The sequence below is a fragment of the Amyelois transitella genome, chromosome 17, assembly GCF_032362555.1.
Source record: "Amyelois transitella isolate CPQ chromosome 17, ilAmyTran1.1, whole genome shotgun sequence".
Classification (NCBI taxonomy): domain Eukaryota; kingdom Metazoa; phylum Arthropoda; class Insecta; order Lepidoptera; family Pyralidae; genus Amyelois; species Amyelois transitella.
In genome coordinates this window covers 1,138,207-1,156,486 of record NC_083520.1, presented here as the reverse complement: position 1 = coordinate 1,156,486, position 18,280 = coordinate 1,138,207, and the positions used below count along the sequence as shown (strand labels likewise).

Below are 18,280 nucleotides of genomic sequence, written 5' to 3'. Positions count from 1 at the left end.
ACTTTTATCATTAGAATTTACACGCACACAGAATCAAACATTGGTCGTCCGCTACGACCGTATGTCACATCACATCTCGACACCTGAGATACAGGAAGCCTTTATACAACACACTACTCCTGAGTATGACGTACCTACGCAATCTTCTGCGGGAACTTTTGTATTGGTGCCGACGTATTGACGGTTTCTTAAGAGATTGAAGATCGGATTGGTGTATTTTAAAGAAATATCGTCTTTTTTACAAAAGCGATGTATTAGCTTTGATAACCAATCCCTTATTTATAAGTAATGCAGGTTTTAAACGCGCACGTACCGTACCTTTAATATATTTCGGATGTTTTGAATCTCAATACAATGATCCGTAGATATCGAGCGATTAACGTAGTAACATAGTTTTTCCACGAAAGGATCATGAAATATTTTTTATTGCCTGAAAACACTGCAAACGCCGCTGAAGGTCAATCCACACGTGGTAAATGGGAGGTCTGACTTTCCAATGAAAATAACCAAAAATAAAGCCTGTCTCCCAAAGGCAGTGATTACATCTTTCCACTTGTCACGATCCCTGCATACTTCTTTCGCGTCATCCACATTCATAAGTCTCTTCATGCAAAATCATCAATGTCGAGTACATTTAACCTGACCGCAGAGAAATACATCATGTGTAGCGACCCTAACGGTTTAAGGCTCCATCGCTCCTGTAAAAGGTCATCTATACTCCCAAGATCTTACGCATATAAATGTCAAGAGAATTTTCAGTGTGGGGTCGAGTGTTAGCGGCTTGTCGAACTCCAATCTCAAACACCACCAACCCATACTCGTATCTCTATCATACAGACGATTGACAATTAAATTTTTTTTTAAATCCAGTATCAAATTGGTCTCCGATCTGTATTGTGTCAATGGAAAACTATAAGTACCATGACGATGATATTTTGCGGAAGCCAAAATAAAATAAATAAAAAAAACCTACAAACATACACAAGACATAGTATGTATGTATAGTTCATAAAAATACATCATACCATAATAGACTGTAATACACGTACACTATTACTATTGTGTCGTGTGGTTCACGGCATCAATATAAAGGCTATATAACATCACGCCGTAACTATAAGGAGCAAAGAAATAATGGAAAATGTGAAAAAAAAAACGGGGAAAATTATTCATCCTTGAGGGCTTCAATGATGCCCAAAATAACTATTTCACGCGGACGAAGTCGCGAGCACAGCTAGTTTATCTAATAAACAAAACGTTATCGCTTTCAATGGGACCCCACCCGTACTCTCATCTAGATTCCACACACACCGCGCCCGGGGCTCCGGGATAAAGAAATCAACGCAAATTGACCGAGTCCGCTTCAATTTTCCACATATTTTCCCGAGAATGAATCAATCTGTATGATAACAACTGCCAAGTGGTATACTGAGGTTGGTTGAGGGCCGAATTTGCTATTTGCAAGGTGGGTTCCGTTCCAACTATACCAATCTATACATATAATAAAACAGTAAAAATATTTTGTCTGTACATTTAGTATTTTTGATTAATTTTTTACGTCCACTAACAAGCATATCTTTTTTTTTTTATTAATTAAATCTGATCCAAAAATGCCTCAATTGTTACAGACATAAGAAACGAATCAGTCGAGAGCGTCAGCGCATCAACGGGCAGTTCTCAAGAGGATGACGAGGTCAAGGAGGCCTGGATGAGGGCACCGGGGGGAGGGGTCGCCGTGAGGAGTGGGGAGGACGCCCTGCTCACCTGCGTGGTGCTGGGTGCTAAAGGGAAGCCGGTGCTGTGGCGACGCGCGAGGGACCTGCAGCTGCTGACTGCTGGCTCCGTGAGGGTCACTAGAGATGACAGGGTGCAGATCTTGCATGATGATTGTGAGTTTAACAGTTTTCTAAGATTTAGACACTTTTTTGAGGCCCATACATAGTTCTATAAGGCCTAGACACTTCTATAAGGCCTAGACACTTCTATTAGGCATAGACACTTCTATAAGGCATAGAAACTTCTATTAGGAATAGACATTTCTCTCGACATTTCTCTAAGGCCCTAGTCACTTCTATAAGGCCCATACACTTCTATATGGCCCATACACTTCTGTAAGGCCTCGAAATTTCTATAAGGCCCTAGCCACTTCTATAAGGCCCATACACCTATATAAGGCCTAGACCCTTCTATAAGGCCCATACACTTCTATAAGTATTTAGAAATAATTTGCTAAATTATTTTATATTGGTGCGCCTTCATCTCTGGCGATGAGATTCGGGTTCCTCGATTTATCCTGGATTGGTTCCTGACACCAATATAAAAAGAATAGAAACACCGTCTCTTTCCCACGGATGTCGTGAAAGGTAAGCGGACGAAGTCGCGGACACAGCTAGTACATACATACATAAAATCACGCCTTTTTCTCGGAGGGGTAGGCAGAGACTACTTCTTACCACTTGCCACGATCTCTGCATACTTCCATCGCTTCATCCACAGAAAAAAAAGTAGGTACAAGTATGTTAAATTAGTCTCTCGAAAACTTCGCTTCATTTGAGCACTTTGCAATATTTTTGACTGAAACCAAAAGGCTATAAAAAAACACAAAAGGTAGTTTTTTGTGAGGAAAATACAGATAAAACGAGCGCTGACATCCGACAAAAAATATAGCTCGGGGACTAGCTTTTTTAAAGTTCAACTTGTCAAAGGTCCCTCGGTGACAAATGGCGTTGTATTTTTCCATGAATTAGAGTAGAAACGTTTAGTTAGATATTTTATAGCTGTTGCCCACGACTTCGTCCGCTATTAATGTTAATAAATTGTGTCTAAAGTACGTTAGTGCAATGTTTTATGGAAATCGGTTCAAGAGTTTTTTCGTGAAATATCTGGTTACATATTGTTTATAGAATAATTATAAAAATATTATAATAAAAAAATAGAAAAATAGCCAGGTATCAGCAACATGCTACGTCAAAAATAAACGGGGAATAATATACATATTCTTTATACCTACGGGGTAGATAGAGCCAATAGTCTCGAGGGAACTCGTGAGTCACGTCTGTAAGGATGTGTGTATGAAGAATATATATATATATATACTTCATATAAACATTTAAAAAGAATAAAGAATATATATATTATTCCCCGTTTATTTTTGATATATATATATGTATATGATATATATATACTTCATATAAACATTCATATATTCTTCACATCCTTACGGACGTTATATATATATATATATATATATATATATATATATATATATATAGTGTATCTTATCTATCTATGATTTCAGCAGCAAGAAAATAAATGCTTCATCTCATTAACTCTGTTTCAGCGGACGAGCCCCTGCAAGGGCCAGGCATCGCCAAGGGTGGTGATGTATGGGCGCTCGTCATCAAGGGGGTTAAACCCTCCGACGCTGGGCTCTACGTGTGCGAATTAAACACCGAGCCACCAGTCAGGAGTTTCCATAAATTAGTTGGTATGTTCAGAATAAAACTACTAGTGACGAGATGCGTCTGGTTGGTGTGGTGTTCATAGAAATAAGTTATATATTATCTATATTTTTATTAAATTAGACCACTAAATTGATAAAAGTGAAAACTCATTTATTTAAGACGTTATAAAAAAAAATTTGCACTGCAATTTATGAGAACAATAATGGATGTCCGCCCGAGAAGTGAATGCGGACCTACAGAGGAAGGAAGAAGCCACAGGATGCGCGGGAGTGGCGTCGCTGCTACTGTAGTCCAGCGATCTTCAAATCGATTTACGTCGTGTGCGTAAGTGGGTAACACACGTACGCAAGGCATACACAAGTAAATTGCTAAAATTAAAAAATCAATTCTTAAAAAAAATAAGACACTGATAAATTTACTTTAAATAAAAGTATGAACTCAAATCTTCATAAAATACAAAAACAAAGTAAAAAAAAGAATTAACAAACAAATTATTATGTAAAGAAATTAAACACAAATAAAATCTATCTACCCAGTAAAAGTTTTCATGTCTATACTAAAACATCTTTGAAAAAGCGATTATAAATTAATTGACCATTTTATATGAGTCCAAATAAATAAATACAGACTAACCTTGGTCGTTCCATTGCCCAATGTGACCCCAAACATCTTTGTTCCAGTAATATCAAGAGGACTGACTCCCCCTCTTCAGCAGAACGCCACTGACACGTACTCAGCCAACTCACCCACTCCATCTTCAATAGCTTTAGCCCACAACTACACAGATTGTTGTGTGAACGCCAACGTGTCCAAGGCATGTTTGGGTTTCTGCAGCATCCAGACCATTTTGGAAGGCACTGGGCAAGACCCAGAGACTTGCCAGCCCGACTTCCCCGCTATAGTTAAGTGAGTAAATTTTTTTTTAATTAATTACTATAAGACAATTCAAACATCCACATTTCTATTCTAAGTTTGTATAATTGTGAAGTTGACGTTATTGAAGAAAATGCTGAAGTGCAGTTTGTTACCGCTCCTTCTGCTGACGCTTTGGAAGCGGTGGTAAACTTAGTTTTAAGTAATTTATTTGACGCCAACCAATGTTGTGAAACCAAAAGATATGACAATTATTAAGTGATATTGAAATGTCCCATAATAATAAGTAAAAATTTGAATTTGATCTTCAATATACTAAAAGATATAAAAAGTAGCCTCTATTTTACTATATCAGATACCACACCGCTCAGCAATTGATAAAAATAAAAGATAATATCGTAGAAATTATATTGGTCTTCAAAATTAGCAACAAAAGTTCAACAAAATGCGAAAACCTTTTATTCTTGAGTTCTAAAGCTAATAATTATTCACGAAGTTAAAATTCAATATATTTGTGATCATGAAACCTAGAAACTTTGAATATAACTTTGTCTTTTGAGACAAAGTTATGTTTGTTTAGAATTATTGAGATTAAGGTCAATCTTGGTTAGACTAAAACCCGACAGCATCAATAATAGTGACGACTTTATAACAATTGAGAATTTGCAAGCGATGGAAATAGCTAAAATGGCAAAGGAAAGATCGTAGGTAAATGTTTTCTTTTCTTTCATTTATATTTAGTGAGTTATAAAATATTTATTGCTAATCATATTGAGATGAAATTATTCAAAACAAACAAATTTATTATCAGTCAAATCCATTTCAAGCCGTCTGGTTTCCTGTATGTGGATTTCCGGTTTCTGGCTCTTTAGATAAGAACTACTGCGTATTGTTGTAAAAGACGACTAAGGGATAGACTTACATATAAACTTAAGATTTCTCTTGTAGGTGAAAGGTAAGCAACCTGACACTATTTGATTCTCAATTCCATCATAAAATAATACAGCTGAACGTGGCCTTTCAGTTTAACCAAGACTGTTGGCTCTGTCAACCCTGCAAGGCATTTAAACGTGACTATATGTATGTATCGTATCCACTTCAAAAAGTAACTCTATTATTACATGTGAATTAACATCTTACTTCTCGAGTCAATGTGAGGTCATTGCACCGCGTTTACCAGATCGTCCACAATATTACAAGACGTACATTACTTAATATCACATTCTCTTAATTACTACATATATGTCCTAAATATAAGATTAATGTCATCAATTCCTCCATACACTTCAATCACTAATCTATCATCGATTTAACATCATATTTTATCAACAACCTTATTTATAATTTCATCTTCTTCAATAGATGCATGGCAGACGGCAGAAATCACGTGCCCTGCTGCGTCCAGGAGAGAGTCCCTGACATCTGCCAGGATGTCTGTAGAGGAGAGTTCACACCGGTCACGGATAACATCAAAACTCATTACTCTTGCGCATCTTATATGGAGAAGACGTTGGCTTGCATCGTTGAAGGGATTGGTATGTTCTAGATCTTTCTTTTTAACATATCTTCCTTTTTTAAATCTTTCTTTAATTGAGAACTAGTTTTGACTTGAGGCTTTATTCTTATTAGAAGACCAAAAAAAATTTCTTAATATTTAAGTCAATTACGCTGTTTGTGTGACAAATAAAAAAATATTTCATTTAATTCTACAGCAGTATTTTTCTATATTTTTTTTTTTTTACAAATTACACTGATTGAGTTAGCCTCGAAGTAAGTTCGAAACTTGTGTTACGAGATACTAACTCAACTATAATTAGAAGCATCCAGATATTGTGTTCTTAAACGTAGTGTATGTGTCTCTTTTTCTCGAAATTTCTCTTAAACTGGACTTTACTTAACAATTTTGGTTCCAGAACTACTGCCCAGTCCGCCAGAAGACGTGGAAGTTGAACCTTTAAACGAAAAACAATTGAATGTGACATGGAGCCCGCCGGTCGAGAACACTGATACAGTCACAGAATATATCGTCAACGTAACTACACTGCAATCATTTGACGCCCATTTGATCGACCCATCAGAAAGCGCCGTGAAAACTGACGTCTCGAAGCAGATTCAGACGACGACTTATAAGGTTTGTTTTTGTATTTCAACTGCACTTAAAAATAACTGCAAAAACTGGTTTTAGATAGTATTTTACAGGTCGGAAACAATTCTTTCAGACAAATTAAACTCTACTGCATTAATAATTTGACTAAAGCAAGTTTATTAACTAACTGATTAATTTTAGGTGCCGGCAAACAAGACATTCTTGGTGTTGGATGACCTGCTACCATTCACGATGTATGAAGTGACTGTGACGTCATACAACATACATGGTTCTAGTCTTCCAAGTTATGGTATCAGGTATGATTTTTTATAAAAAATATAGTATATTAAATAATAATATATAATAAAATATAGTATATAATCCATCTTAAAATATAGTGTAGTTGATTATATGCGGCGATTTGTGGACAGAAAAAGGGTATCAAATATTTCGCTTTCAGAGCTACAATGATTGACATAATAGATTCGGAGCATATTTGTAAATATTTTTGAAGATCTGTTCTATATGATACAATAATTTCATGTGTGACATCAATTTCTATTTTCAAGATCCCTGACCCTGACCCCTGGCAAGATGAAGTCCACAAAAGTAGCCAATGCCCCCAAACTCCCGGACATCAAGGGTTGCTGTGTCTCCGCTGGAGTCAACCACAACGGCTGCGTTGAGAAGCTCTGCGACCCCACCAAGACTTACGAGATTCAGGTTAGTTTGTGCTTTGTGTTCATCTTCATTTTGTGTATCATTATCGACCATAATATCTGTGGCAAGAGCTTTATTAGAAATATCATCGTAAAAAGCACTTCGTTGTAAAACTTTGTGTGCTTCTACCGTCAGTTAATGCAGGTAATCATAAAAAATTTTTGCAAGATGTTGCAAATGTTGATTTGGGAAGTGTTAGGAAGAACTGTCGACTTCCATCGTGTTTGCTTTTTTTGTGACACAGTCAAATAAGGTTTGGTTAAGTATTAATCAATTTGATCACATGAACATAGGTATATGTATAACTTCTTCACTCTCTGGCATCCCGCAACATTAAATACATTTGTTTATCCTATAGAAGTTGGTACGTGTCTATTTCGGCTTAGATGTACGCAGACATCAATATACGAGTAGTCGCTGCCTCGGAAAATGTTAAAAAAACAATAACTTTAAGGAAGTATTTAACTGGATAATTTTTGAAAAACTTACGTATTTTGTATTAAGCGTACGTTTACTTGCAATAATATATTACACATCACAACGCTGAAGAAATATCAAACAAGTCACTTCACCGGAACATCCAATAAAATCATCACAATACACCATCACTCATCATTACACGTGATCATATAACACCAATCACGTCACCAAATCAACAACAAATCAAATAATTTTGGTCTTTGAGCCCATCGGCACCGCATTTGTGACTAACCTCATCAATCCTCGATCCCCGTTTAACCCCCAGCTGCAGGTCACAGATCTGATGATTTGCGCACCCTGGGCCGGAGTCACCTTCGGCTGCCTCGCCAACGGGATGGACCACACGCCGTGTTGCCGCTCCAGGGGCCTCATCGACCCGTGCCTGCCTCTATGCAGCGGGAATATCACCACTTTGGACTTCAATCATTTCAAGTAAGTACCTTTTTATCATTTTGTTCAGACACAGTTACAGAGTTTTTGTCAGTTTTTTTTTAATAAATATTTGCGGGAATAATTACACAGATTGAGTTGGCTTCGAAGTAAGTTTGAAACTTGTGTCACGAGATACTTACTCAACATACTATTTTTTATAATAAATACTTATACAGATAAATCCAAGACCCAGGCCAATCAGAAAAAAAAATTCTCATCATGCCCTGGCCGGGATTCGAACCCCCGACCTCCGGTGTCACAGACAAGTGTACTACCGCTGCGCCACAGAGTTACCTGCCTCGCTCTTTAAATCTGCTTGGTTTTGTATTTTATATTATTTTTGCTCCTTTTCACTGAATAATTGAATCGATTATTAAAACATTATTATTCGATTCATCAACAGGTGTCTCCGCTACATGTCAGCTTACACGAACTGCTTGCTCGAAGGCTACGGAGTCCTCCCCGGGGCTCCGTCCTGGCTTCACTTGACCAATATCGATACAGACTTCGCTGTGGTCCATTGGTCACCGCCGTCTGCTTTGGGTGACACCGTCCAATACTACAATCTGCATTTCAAATCGCTGAGCAGTGATAATAATGATGAAGATTACAGAGCTATTCAAAAGGTATGTGTAATGTCGTGAGGTATTTATTTATTTATTTAAAGTGTTAACAACAATAGGGCAATTTCATTTCTTACCCGTAGATAAAAAATCAATTATAATAAATTGTAGGAAATCTTTTGTGGAAATCTAGACATCAAGCTGTGAACTTTCTGAAATTTCAAAACATTAACTTTATCTAGGCTTTGTTCTGGGCCAGCGTTTTGTTTGTAGAATTCACAATATATTTGCTTTGTGCAAAAAAAAAACAAACCAAAAATTTCATCAATTCATGGACTCAAACTCCAAAGCAATACCACATCACCAGATATTCAATGAAGATGATGAATTGGCAGTATACTCAAGCATTATTTTGATCGCATCCAGATCCATTCTCCATACATCCTCGAAGACTTGGAGTCCAACTCCGAGTACGAGATTTATGTGGAAGCCGTCAACGAGCATGGTGTGGGCGCTCCATCGCCAAGAGTTATCTTCAGGACCCAGAGTCAGGTAAGTTCAAAATTTAAGTACTTACACAATTTGGAGTTCAGAATTTTATCTTGTTAGCGTAAGAAATTCGATTATCAGAAGCACGTGAAACCTTGGTCATTTTGTACTTATCACATACTAGATTCGCCTGAATAAGAGTTACAAAACGTGGAAATTTTTGGGTCATAGGTGACCACAAACAAACCATCTCTTTCTGTGAATGTCATTAGAAGAAACTAGAAAAAGTTTAAGGTAAAATTGGTTTCAATTAGGCAATCGAACAATACAAATTTATTTCATGTTACTGATTTAACAGACCTTAAAAAAAAGCCTGTCTTCGAAAATAAGAGAGAGTAAGATATAGCAATAAACTTGATGAAGCGTTAATATCCTCAGATAATCGTTGAAGAAGAAGAGGAAGCCAACGTGTACAATGTGACGGAATGCTGCGAACGAGTGCAGTTGGCCGGAGTTTGCATGCCACTCTGCTCGTACGACGCGAAGATGTCTGACCTCAGGACCTTAGCTCCTATATGCACGCAAGAGTTCTCCAAATTGCTGAAGTGCGGCGCTGGAGGTAAATACTGTTACGCCTTGCCCTCGACCATATATTTGTTCCATAGCACCAGATCACTTTTTAAATTCTTCACTGTAGGCAACCTTCTTGGTATATGCCATTTTATATACACGGTTTTGTTAGTGAGTAAAATGTCAAAAATATTTTTTATTGTCAAATATTCTTAATTGATACGTTGAATAATATAGACATTTTAAACTGATTATTTTCTCCTCTTTTCTCCTTCTATCTTCTGTAGGAATAAATAACTGAATAACTATACTTCCTACATCCACAGTGTGTCACCTTTCTCTACAGTCTCAATTTATGGCACTTTGGTCGTACGATGCGAAATATATTACAACAGGATTTAACCTCCTATTTGTTTCTCCAGTTACTGAAATGGGGAGCTGGAGATTTTTTGTTTTGTCTTGCCTTTCTTCTTTCTACCGTTTGCATGTTACTTTTTGGAGAGCTGTATCTACTCATGTTGACTCTTCTAGCCGTGCCAATTCTGCATGGTCACCTGAATTATCTGTGTAGGTCGTAACCATGCAGCATGTTGCGCGCGTCGCGGTGTGCCGGTCGCATGCCGCGGGATCTGCGCGGGCGCATACTCCGGAGGCGTCAACACCTGCGTGCCTTACATTGGCAACATCGTGCAGTGCTTTGAAGAAGGTCAGTTATTGTCTCTTTCACTTTATTTAAGAACGTAATCACTAACTGTTATCCCGTTTCAGCCTTGGCCGAAAATGCTTTGTCGTCTCTTTGTTCACGTCTAAGGGATGACCTCAATTTACAACCAATCCTACTGAAATTTTTGGAATGGGTTCGATACATAGATATTCGAGCCATTTATTTTTATTATATTATATTACGGTTGAAGCAAAATCTCAAGATAATAAAAAGATTATGATAGTGACAATATGTGTTGATAATAATTATTACCCAGGTACTGGCCTCCTCCCCGGACCGCCCCGTGAGCTACACGCCACAGTCTCCAGCAAAGGAGTCCTTAACCTGGACTGGATACCAGCTCCTGACGTCACCAATGATACCTCGTACGTGGTGCACTGGCAGAGAATCAGCAACACCACGCAGACTTATAGCTACAACACTCTGCCATCGTTTTCACAGGTAAGTATATCTATACTAATATTATAAAGCTGAAGAGTTTGTTTGTTTGAACGCGCTAATCTCAGGAACTACTGGTTCGAATTGAAAAATTCTTTTTGCGTTGAATAGACCATTTATAGAGGAAAGCTTTAGGTTAAGTTAAGCTTAGTTTAAGTTACAAAAAATTGGTGATCTAATAATGAATATTCTCAAAATGGACCCCAATCAGGACAGTCATATTATTTCGTATAATTAATAAATTAATAAAGCACACCCTGATGTTCTTATTGGAATTCATACACATTTGACAGATAATTAAAAATGATTGTAAGGTAGAAGTGAGAAAATGGTTAAAATTATGAAACAAAATTTCCGACGTTATTTTTATCCGTTATTATGGGACATTTCAATATCAGTTATAGACATACCTTTCTCACTTTTTATATGTGACATTCTTTGCCACTACTTTTGTTAAACACTTTTATTTAATTAACATCAAACTAATATACATAGATACATCAACGTAACTTTAATATAATTAATGTACTGTCTACCTAGTAATACTCCTCGTACTGACGTCCTCTGTGGCGCAGCGGTAGTACGCTTGTCTGTGACACCGGAGGTCCCGGGTTCGAATCCCGGCCAGGGCATGATGAGAAAATAACTTTTTTCTGATTGGCCTGGGTCTTGGATGTTTATCTATATAAGTATTTATAACAAAAATATAGTATCGTTGAGTTAGTATCTCGTAACACAAGTCTCGAACTTTCTTCGAGGCTAACTCAATCAGTACAATTTGTGCCTTATATATTTATTTACATATTTATAAAAAATACTGGATATTATTTAAATTTCTATAGACTCATCTTTTTACAGGGAATGCAAATAGAAACTAAAAACACTTCGATAGACCTTCACACACTGACACCGAATGGGACCTACCAATTATTCGTGGTTGCGATGAACAGCCACGGATTCTCTCTACCTTCCAGCATGATACTCTTCAACTACACAGAAGGTGGTAAGTGCGATACATACATACATACAGTCAGTCGAATACATGCTTTATTAAGTACCCGAAACCGCCGAGCTTGCATGAAGAGAGTTATGAATGTGGATGAAGCAAAGGAAATATGCAGAGATCGTGGCAAGTGGAAAGAGGTAGTCTCTGCCTACCCCTCCGGGAAAGAGGCGTGATTTTATGTATGTATGTATGTATACAGTCAGTCACGTGTCTATAGGGGGTTACGTCATGGGGTATACATTTGACGGCCTCTGTGGCGCAGCGGTAGTACGCTTGTCTGCCGGGTTCGAATCCCGGCCAGGGCATGATGAGAAAAGAACTATTTCTGATTGTCCTGGGTCTTGGATATTTATCTATATAATTTTTATTATAAAATATAGTATCGTTGAGTTAGTAACTCGTAACACAAGTTTCGAACTTACTTCGAGGCTAACTCAATCTGTGTAATTTGTCCCGTATATATTTATATATTTATTTATACAGCAGAGTCTTGAAAAGACTGAAAGGCCATGCACGTTCAGCTGTTTGTCTTATTCATAAAATTGAGATTCAAATAGTGACAGGTTGCTAGTCCATGTGTCATCTAACCATGTTTTTGGAAAGAACAATATAAGATGTTAGTTAGTGCCGTGTGGTTCCCGGCACCAAAACAAAAAAGAAAAGGACCACTCCATCTCGTTCCCATGGATGAGGATAGGCTTATAAACTTGGGATTCTTCTTTTAGGCGATGGGCTAGCAACCCGTCACTATTTGAATCTCAATTCTATCATTAAGCCAAACAGCTGAACGTGGCCTATCAGTCTTTTCAAGACTGTTGGCTCTGTCTACCCCGTAAGGGATAATGACGTCATCATATGTATGTATGTACAATATAAGATCGCTCTTATTTGATTTTCATGTGTGTAAGTTTTAATTCTTAGTTCTTGTCTCCAAAGATTTCTTATTGCATTCTCAGACCGAAAATGAAATAGGGAATGATATTTTTCATAGATTGACGTATATAGAGAAAATTATAATCACGTCGCATACAGCGTTAAATGTTGTCTTACATACAAATATACATACATATAATCACGTCTATATCCCTTGCGGGGTAGACAGAACCAACAGTCTTAGAAGACTGATAGGCCACGTTCAGCTGTTTGGCTTAATGATAGAATTGAGATTCAAATAGTGACAGATTCCTAGCCTGTCGCCTAAAAGGAGAATCCCAGGTTTATAAGCCTATCCCTTAGTCGCTTTTTACGACATCCACGGGAAAGAGATGGAGCGGTCCTATTCTTTTCTAATGGTGCCGGAAACCACACGGCACATAATGTTGTCTTGAAATGCTGTCTTCTTTGTCACGAACACGTTGACTGCCATTTATTAATCCTTTATTTAGCGGTCACTCCATTAAATTCTATTAATACATACATACATATAGTCACGTCCATATCCCTTACGGGGTAGACAGAGCCAATAGTCCCGAAAAGACTGAATGGCCACGTTCGGCTGCTCGGCTTAATGATGGAATTGAGATCCAAATAGTGACAGGTTGCTAGCCCATTGCCTAAAAAAAGGATCGCAATTTTATAAGCCTATCCCTTAGTCGCTTTTTACGACATCCATGGCAAAGAGATGGAGTTGTCCTATTCTTTTAATTATATTAATCATGATAAGAAATTGACACTTCCACAGAAGAAAAGGAAGTGAACGGCGTGCCATCTCCACCCCACTCTTTGTCGGTGTCCTCGCAATCTGCCACCTGGCTGACGCTGAGCTGGCAACCTCCACAGTTCTCCATGCCCGATGAGAAGATTACTTACACGTGAGTATTCAACTTTACCTGTTCAAACCATTTTAACGTGACCTTATCAATTTAGGTCTTTGATTGTACTTAGATTAGACATAGACCATTATGAAAAAAAATGATAATAATTATTGCCGTGTTGTTACCGGCACAAATAGCAAAAGAATAGGACCACTACATCTCTTTCTCATTGATGTCGTAAAAGGTGACTAAGGTATAGGCTTATAAACTGTCGCCTAAAAGAAGAATTTGAGTCTTAATTCTATCATTAAACAGCTGAACGTGGCCTTTCAGTTTTTTAAGACTGTTGGCTCTATCTACCCCGCAGAGGATATAGACGTGATTATATGTATGTATGTATCGTAATATATATTCTACTGATAGGTGTTAAAATGAAGTGCGTTCACCAAGTTAATGCACCTGAGCATTTTGTAACGAGTACGCTCATAAGTCAAATACCGTCTTAAAAGCTTAATACTGTCTTCAGAAAATCATATCATGTCTGCATGACAAGATAAATAAAATCTGTTTCATCCCACAGGCTATACTACAAATCGCCCACTCAAATCGGCCCTAGCAACGTGACTACGGTCAACACAACAGTGAATGGTCACACACTAGAGAAACTAACGCCAAACACACAGTATGTGCTGTGGGTTAAGGCACACACGTCGTCTGGAGACTCATTGCCATCGGAGACTTTGGTAGCTTGGACTGACCCGGCCTATCCAGCCTATGTTGAGGTAAATTATTTTTTTATTAAATTTTAGTATTTTATAAAAAAAATTATAAGAAATAATCAAAAATTATTACCTGAGCAACGTAATTCAGTCACCGCAACAGTGAATGGTCACACACTAGATAAACTAACGCCAAACACACAGTATGTGCTGTGAGTTAAAGCGCACACGTCGTCAGGAGACTCATTGCCATCGGAGACTTTGGTAGCATGGACTGACCCGGCCTATCCAGCGTATGTTGAGGTAAATTTATTTTTTATTAAATTGTTATAATTTTATACACTATTTTATAAGAAATCGTAACATTTAGCCTAAGCAACGTAATTCAGTCAACGCAACAGTGAATGGTCACACACTAGAGAAACTAACGCCAAACACACAGTATGTGCTGTGGGTTAAGGCACACACGTCGTCAGGAGACTCATTGCCATCGGAGACTTTGGTAGCTTGGACTGACCCAGCCTATGTTGAGGTAAATTTATTTTTTTATAATATTATAGTAATTTTATATGAAATCATAACATTTAGCCTTAGCGTAGAGCCGTGTGGTTGTCGGCACCAATACAAAAAAGAATAGGACCACTCCATCTCTTTCCCATAGATGTCGTAAAAGGCAACGAAGGGATAGGCTTTTAAACTTGGGATTCTTCTTTTAGGCGATGGGCTAGCAACCTGTCACTATTTGAATCTCAATTCTATCATTAAGTCAAATAATAAATAGTTTTCAAGACTGTTGGCTCTGTCTACCCCGCATGGGATATAGACGTGACCATATGTATGTATGTAGCCTTAGCGTAATTCAGTCAACGCAACAGTGAATGGTCCCACACTAGAGAAACTAACGCCAAACACACAATATGTGCTGTGGGTCAGAGCACACACGTCGTCAGTTTCTTTGGTTGCATGAACTGCCTGCACAGCTTATGTTGACCGCACAGTCAAAAGAAACAAGTCTTTCCGAGAGTAAACCTTCGTGTTTTACCAAGTGCTCTCATTTGGGAGAATGTAGTCGACTGATGACCATGTTCCAAGTGTGTAACTCGGGTTAATTACACAAAACCACTCTCATATAACCCTAGTAACAGTTAACAGGGGCACATAGTCCAACTAAGAACATAGCGGTTGCGTTAGTTGAAGTAGTAATTACCGATATGAGGGAAAACATCGTGAGGAAACCTGCACATTCAGGCAACTGGATGTTTAACCATGATCGATACAATACGGGTCAGGTTCATCTGCGAAATTTGCGGAGGTCAGATGGGAATCGGTTCGTGTGAAAACCTGACTCGCCCCATTCAGAATCCATGGTCAAACCCCGGGCTCCTCTCCGGAGTAATGAGGATGCAACCGAGACTTAAGTCAGGTGGAAGAAAATTGCCTTAGTCGACTCATTTCCAGAAAATAAATTTCTAAGTCCTAATCTTAAATTCGTATAACCACACGGCCCACCCAGTAAATGTAACAAATGTTAATTATGCGTTATTTAAAACAAAGTATATATGTGACTCTTAATGATGTGGTAGCGTTCCGTTTTACCAAAGAAACGCACAAATAAACTAGGCTACTCGAATTCCCTGAAACGTAGCTGCCTTTGTGTTGGCAAACATTAATTAACATTCATTTTTCTTTTCCTCATTTTGGTGGGCGGAATATATATTTTGTGATGCCTTCAAATAATTTATTTTCATTTTAATTTGAAGTTAAATATGTTATATACACATCTAAATCAAATATTTGTGATTCGTATAAAAGCCCAGACAAACGTACATACATACATACAATCACATCTATATTCCCTTGCGGCGAAAGCAGAGTCTTGAAAAGACTGAATCGACACGTTCAGCTGTATGACTTTATGATGGAATTGAGATTCAAATTGTGACAGGTTGCCAACTCACCGCCTACCAAAAGAATCTCAACTTAATTAGCCTATCCCTTATTGGTAAATAAGGGATAGGCTACACATACATCTCTTTCCCACTGATGTCGTAAAATAAAAGGTATTTTACAACATCAGTGGGAAAGAGATGTAATGGTCCTATTATAAAATGCCAGAAACCACACGACAATTGGCATTACGTATTGAATAATAAATTATTAAGTAAATTATATGTAGTTTTATTATTTTTCATAATTTTTTTTTTCTATTTTATAGCCTCCAGCTGTGAACCCCGTGAACCTGGTGCGTGAAGGCTTCAGCATGACCATCCTCTGTATAGCTATGGGAACACCCACACCTACAATATCTCTATACATATCAGGTAACCTGTGGTTTGATCTGTATGAAATGTTATTAATAGAAATATTCGTTATCACTCCGATTCTTGCACCAAGGTTTCCTTTAACTTTATATTTGTTGAAAATTAATTTAATTATCGGATGCCATCAAATAATTAATTAAAATTGACGGTAGGACGATAAAAAGTGCACTCAATTATGTTCAGCTACGATAAAAAATGTCCATTGTGGCCATAGTAATAGTGTTAAATATGTCGATTTCTTTGTTATTCTATTGCTAAATAGTTAATAAAATGCCGATTTCTATGACTGTTATTAGTTAAAATATTTTTTGCTGTATAGTTCCCGGCACCAGTACAATAAAGAATAGGACAACTCCAACTCTTTTCCATGGATGTCGTGAAAGGCCACTAAGGGATAGGCTTACAAACTTAGGATTCTTTTTAGGCGATGTTTCAAGTTTTGTCTCTGCCTACCCCGCAAGGGATATAGACGTGACCATATGTATGTATGTCTTTTTTATTTTTATCTATGTATATTAAATATTATTTTTCACTCTATGCCTCCATTCAATTACAATATCGGCCTGTGTGGCGTAGCGGTAGTGCGCCAGGTTTGAATCCCGGGCAGGGCATGATGGGAAATGAACTTTATTCTTGTTGGCCTGCGTCTTTGATGTTTATCTAAGTATATAAATATGCATTATAAAGTATATTATCGTTGAGTTAGTATCTCGTAACACCAAGTTTCGAACTTACTTCGAGGCCAACTCAATCTGTATAATGTGTCCCGTAAATACATTTATTTCATATATATATATTTTATATGTCCCATGAATACATATATGTAATATATATTTAATTCAACTCCTAGGTCGTCTAGTCCGACAAGAGGTGACCCGTCACATGGTGACAGTTATCCACAACGTCACTCGGGACATGGACCAGATCTCGTGCTATGCTGACAACGGCTACGGCACCCCCATGCAGGCTTCCAGAAAGATCAATATATCACGTGAGTTCTATTTAAATGTCATTTTCAACAGTTATAGCTCCCGTGTGGTTCCCGACACCAATAAAAGAAAGAATGGGACCACTCCATCTCGTTCCAATGGATGTCATAAAATGGATAGGCTTATGAACTTGGCATTCTTCTTTTAGGTGATGGGCTAGCAACCTGTCACTATTTGAATCTCAATTCCATCATTAAACCAAACAGCTGAACGTGGCCTATCAGTCTTTTTAAGACTGTTGGCTCTGTCTACCCCACAAGGGATATAGACGTGATTATATGTATGTATGTATATATGTATGTATAGTTTACATTTTCCATTATTTCTTTGTTCCTTATAGTTGCAGCGTGATTTTATATGCCTAAAGCCTTCCTCGATAAATGGTCTATTGAACACAAAAATAATTTTTCAATTCGAACCAGTAGTTCCTGAGATTAGCGCGTTCAAACAAACAAACTCTTCAGCTTTATAATATTAGTGTATCAAAATGGCTTTTTCAACAGTTATAGCTCTACTATTTGTAAATTTCTCCTAACGTTGGTCCTAGTTATATCCTCACCTCTCTAAAGAGGAGCCCGGGGTGCGGTATTTTAACCACGAACCTGAATTGGGTAAGTCAGATCTTTCATGAGACACGAAGCGTATATTATGT

At 37.7% G+C, this 18,280-nt stretch overlaps 1 protein-coding gene across 5 annotated transcripts in view; it reads left to right on the top strand.

The window, feature by feature from the left end:
• Nucleotides 1-18,280, top strand: part of LOC106134576 (Ig-like and fibronectin type-III domain-containing protein 1) — a 143,507-nt gene that overhangs the window by 108,757 nt on the left and 16,470 nt on the right. For 4 of the 5 annotated variants that reach the window (XM_060949026.1, XM_013334680.2, XM_013334664.2 and 1 more), the window contains 18 exons: nucleotides 1,629-1,889; nucleotides 3,341-3,487; nucleotides 4,145-4,370; nucleotides 5,700-5,872; nucleotides 6,251-6,468; nucleotides 6,625-6,740; nucleotides 6,993-7,146; nucleotides 7,889-8,055; nucleotides 8,459-8,681; nucleotides 9,045-9,170; nucleotides 9,546-9,726; nucleotides 10,249-10,383; nucleotides 10,658-10,842; nucleotides 11,698-11,842; nucleotides 13,527-13,656; nucleotides 14,180-14,381; nucleotides 16,534-16,639; nucleotides 17,490-17,630. In XM_060949026.1, the coding sequence (XP_060805009.1) occupies nucleotides 1,629-1,889; nucleotides 3,341-3,487; nucleotides 4,145-4,370; nucleotides 5,700-5,872; nucleotides 6,251-6,468; nucleotides 6,625-6,740; nucleotides 6,993-7,146; nucleotides 7,889-8,055; nucleotides 8,459-8,681; nucleotides 9,045-9,170; nucleotides 9,546-9,726; nucleotides 10,249-10,383; nucleotides 10,658-10,842; nucleotides 11,698-11,842; nucleotides 13,527-13,656; nucleotides 14,180-14,381; nucleotides 16,534-16,639; nucleotides 17,490-17,630 (3,036 nt within the window). The remainder of the gene's footprint in view (nucleotides 1-1,628; nucleotides 1,890-3,340; nucleotides 3,488-4,144; nucleotides 4,371-5,699; nucleotides 5,873-6,250; nucleotides 6,469-6,624; nucleotides 6,741-6,992; nucleotides 7,147-7,888; nucleotides 8,056-8,458; nucleotides 8,682-9,044; nucleotides 9,171-9,545; nucleotides 9,727-10,248; nucleotides 10,384-10,657; nucleotides 10,843-11,697; nucleotides 11,843-13,526; nucleotides 13,657-14,179; nucleotides 14,382-16,533; nucleotides 16,640-17,489; nucleotides 17,631-18,280) is intronic. The other variant, XM_013334671.2, reaches the window with a different exon arrangement.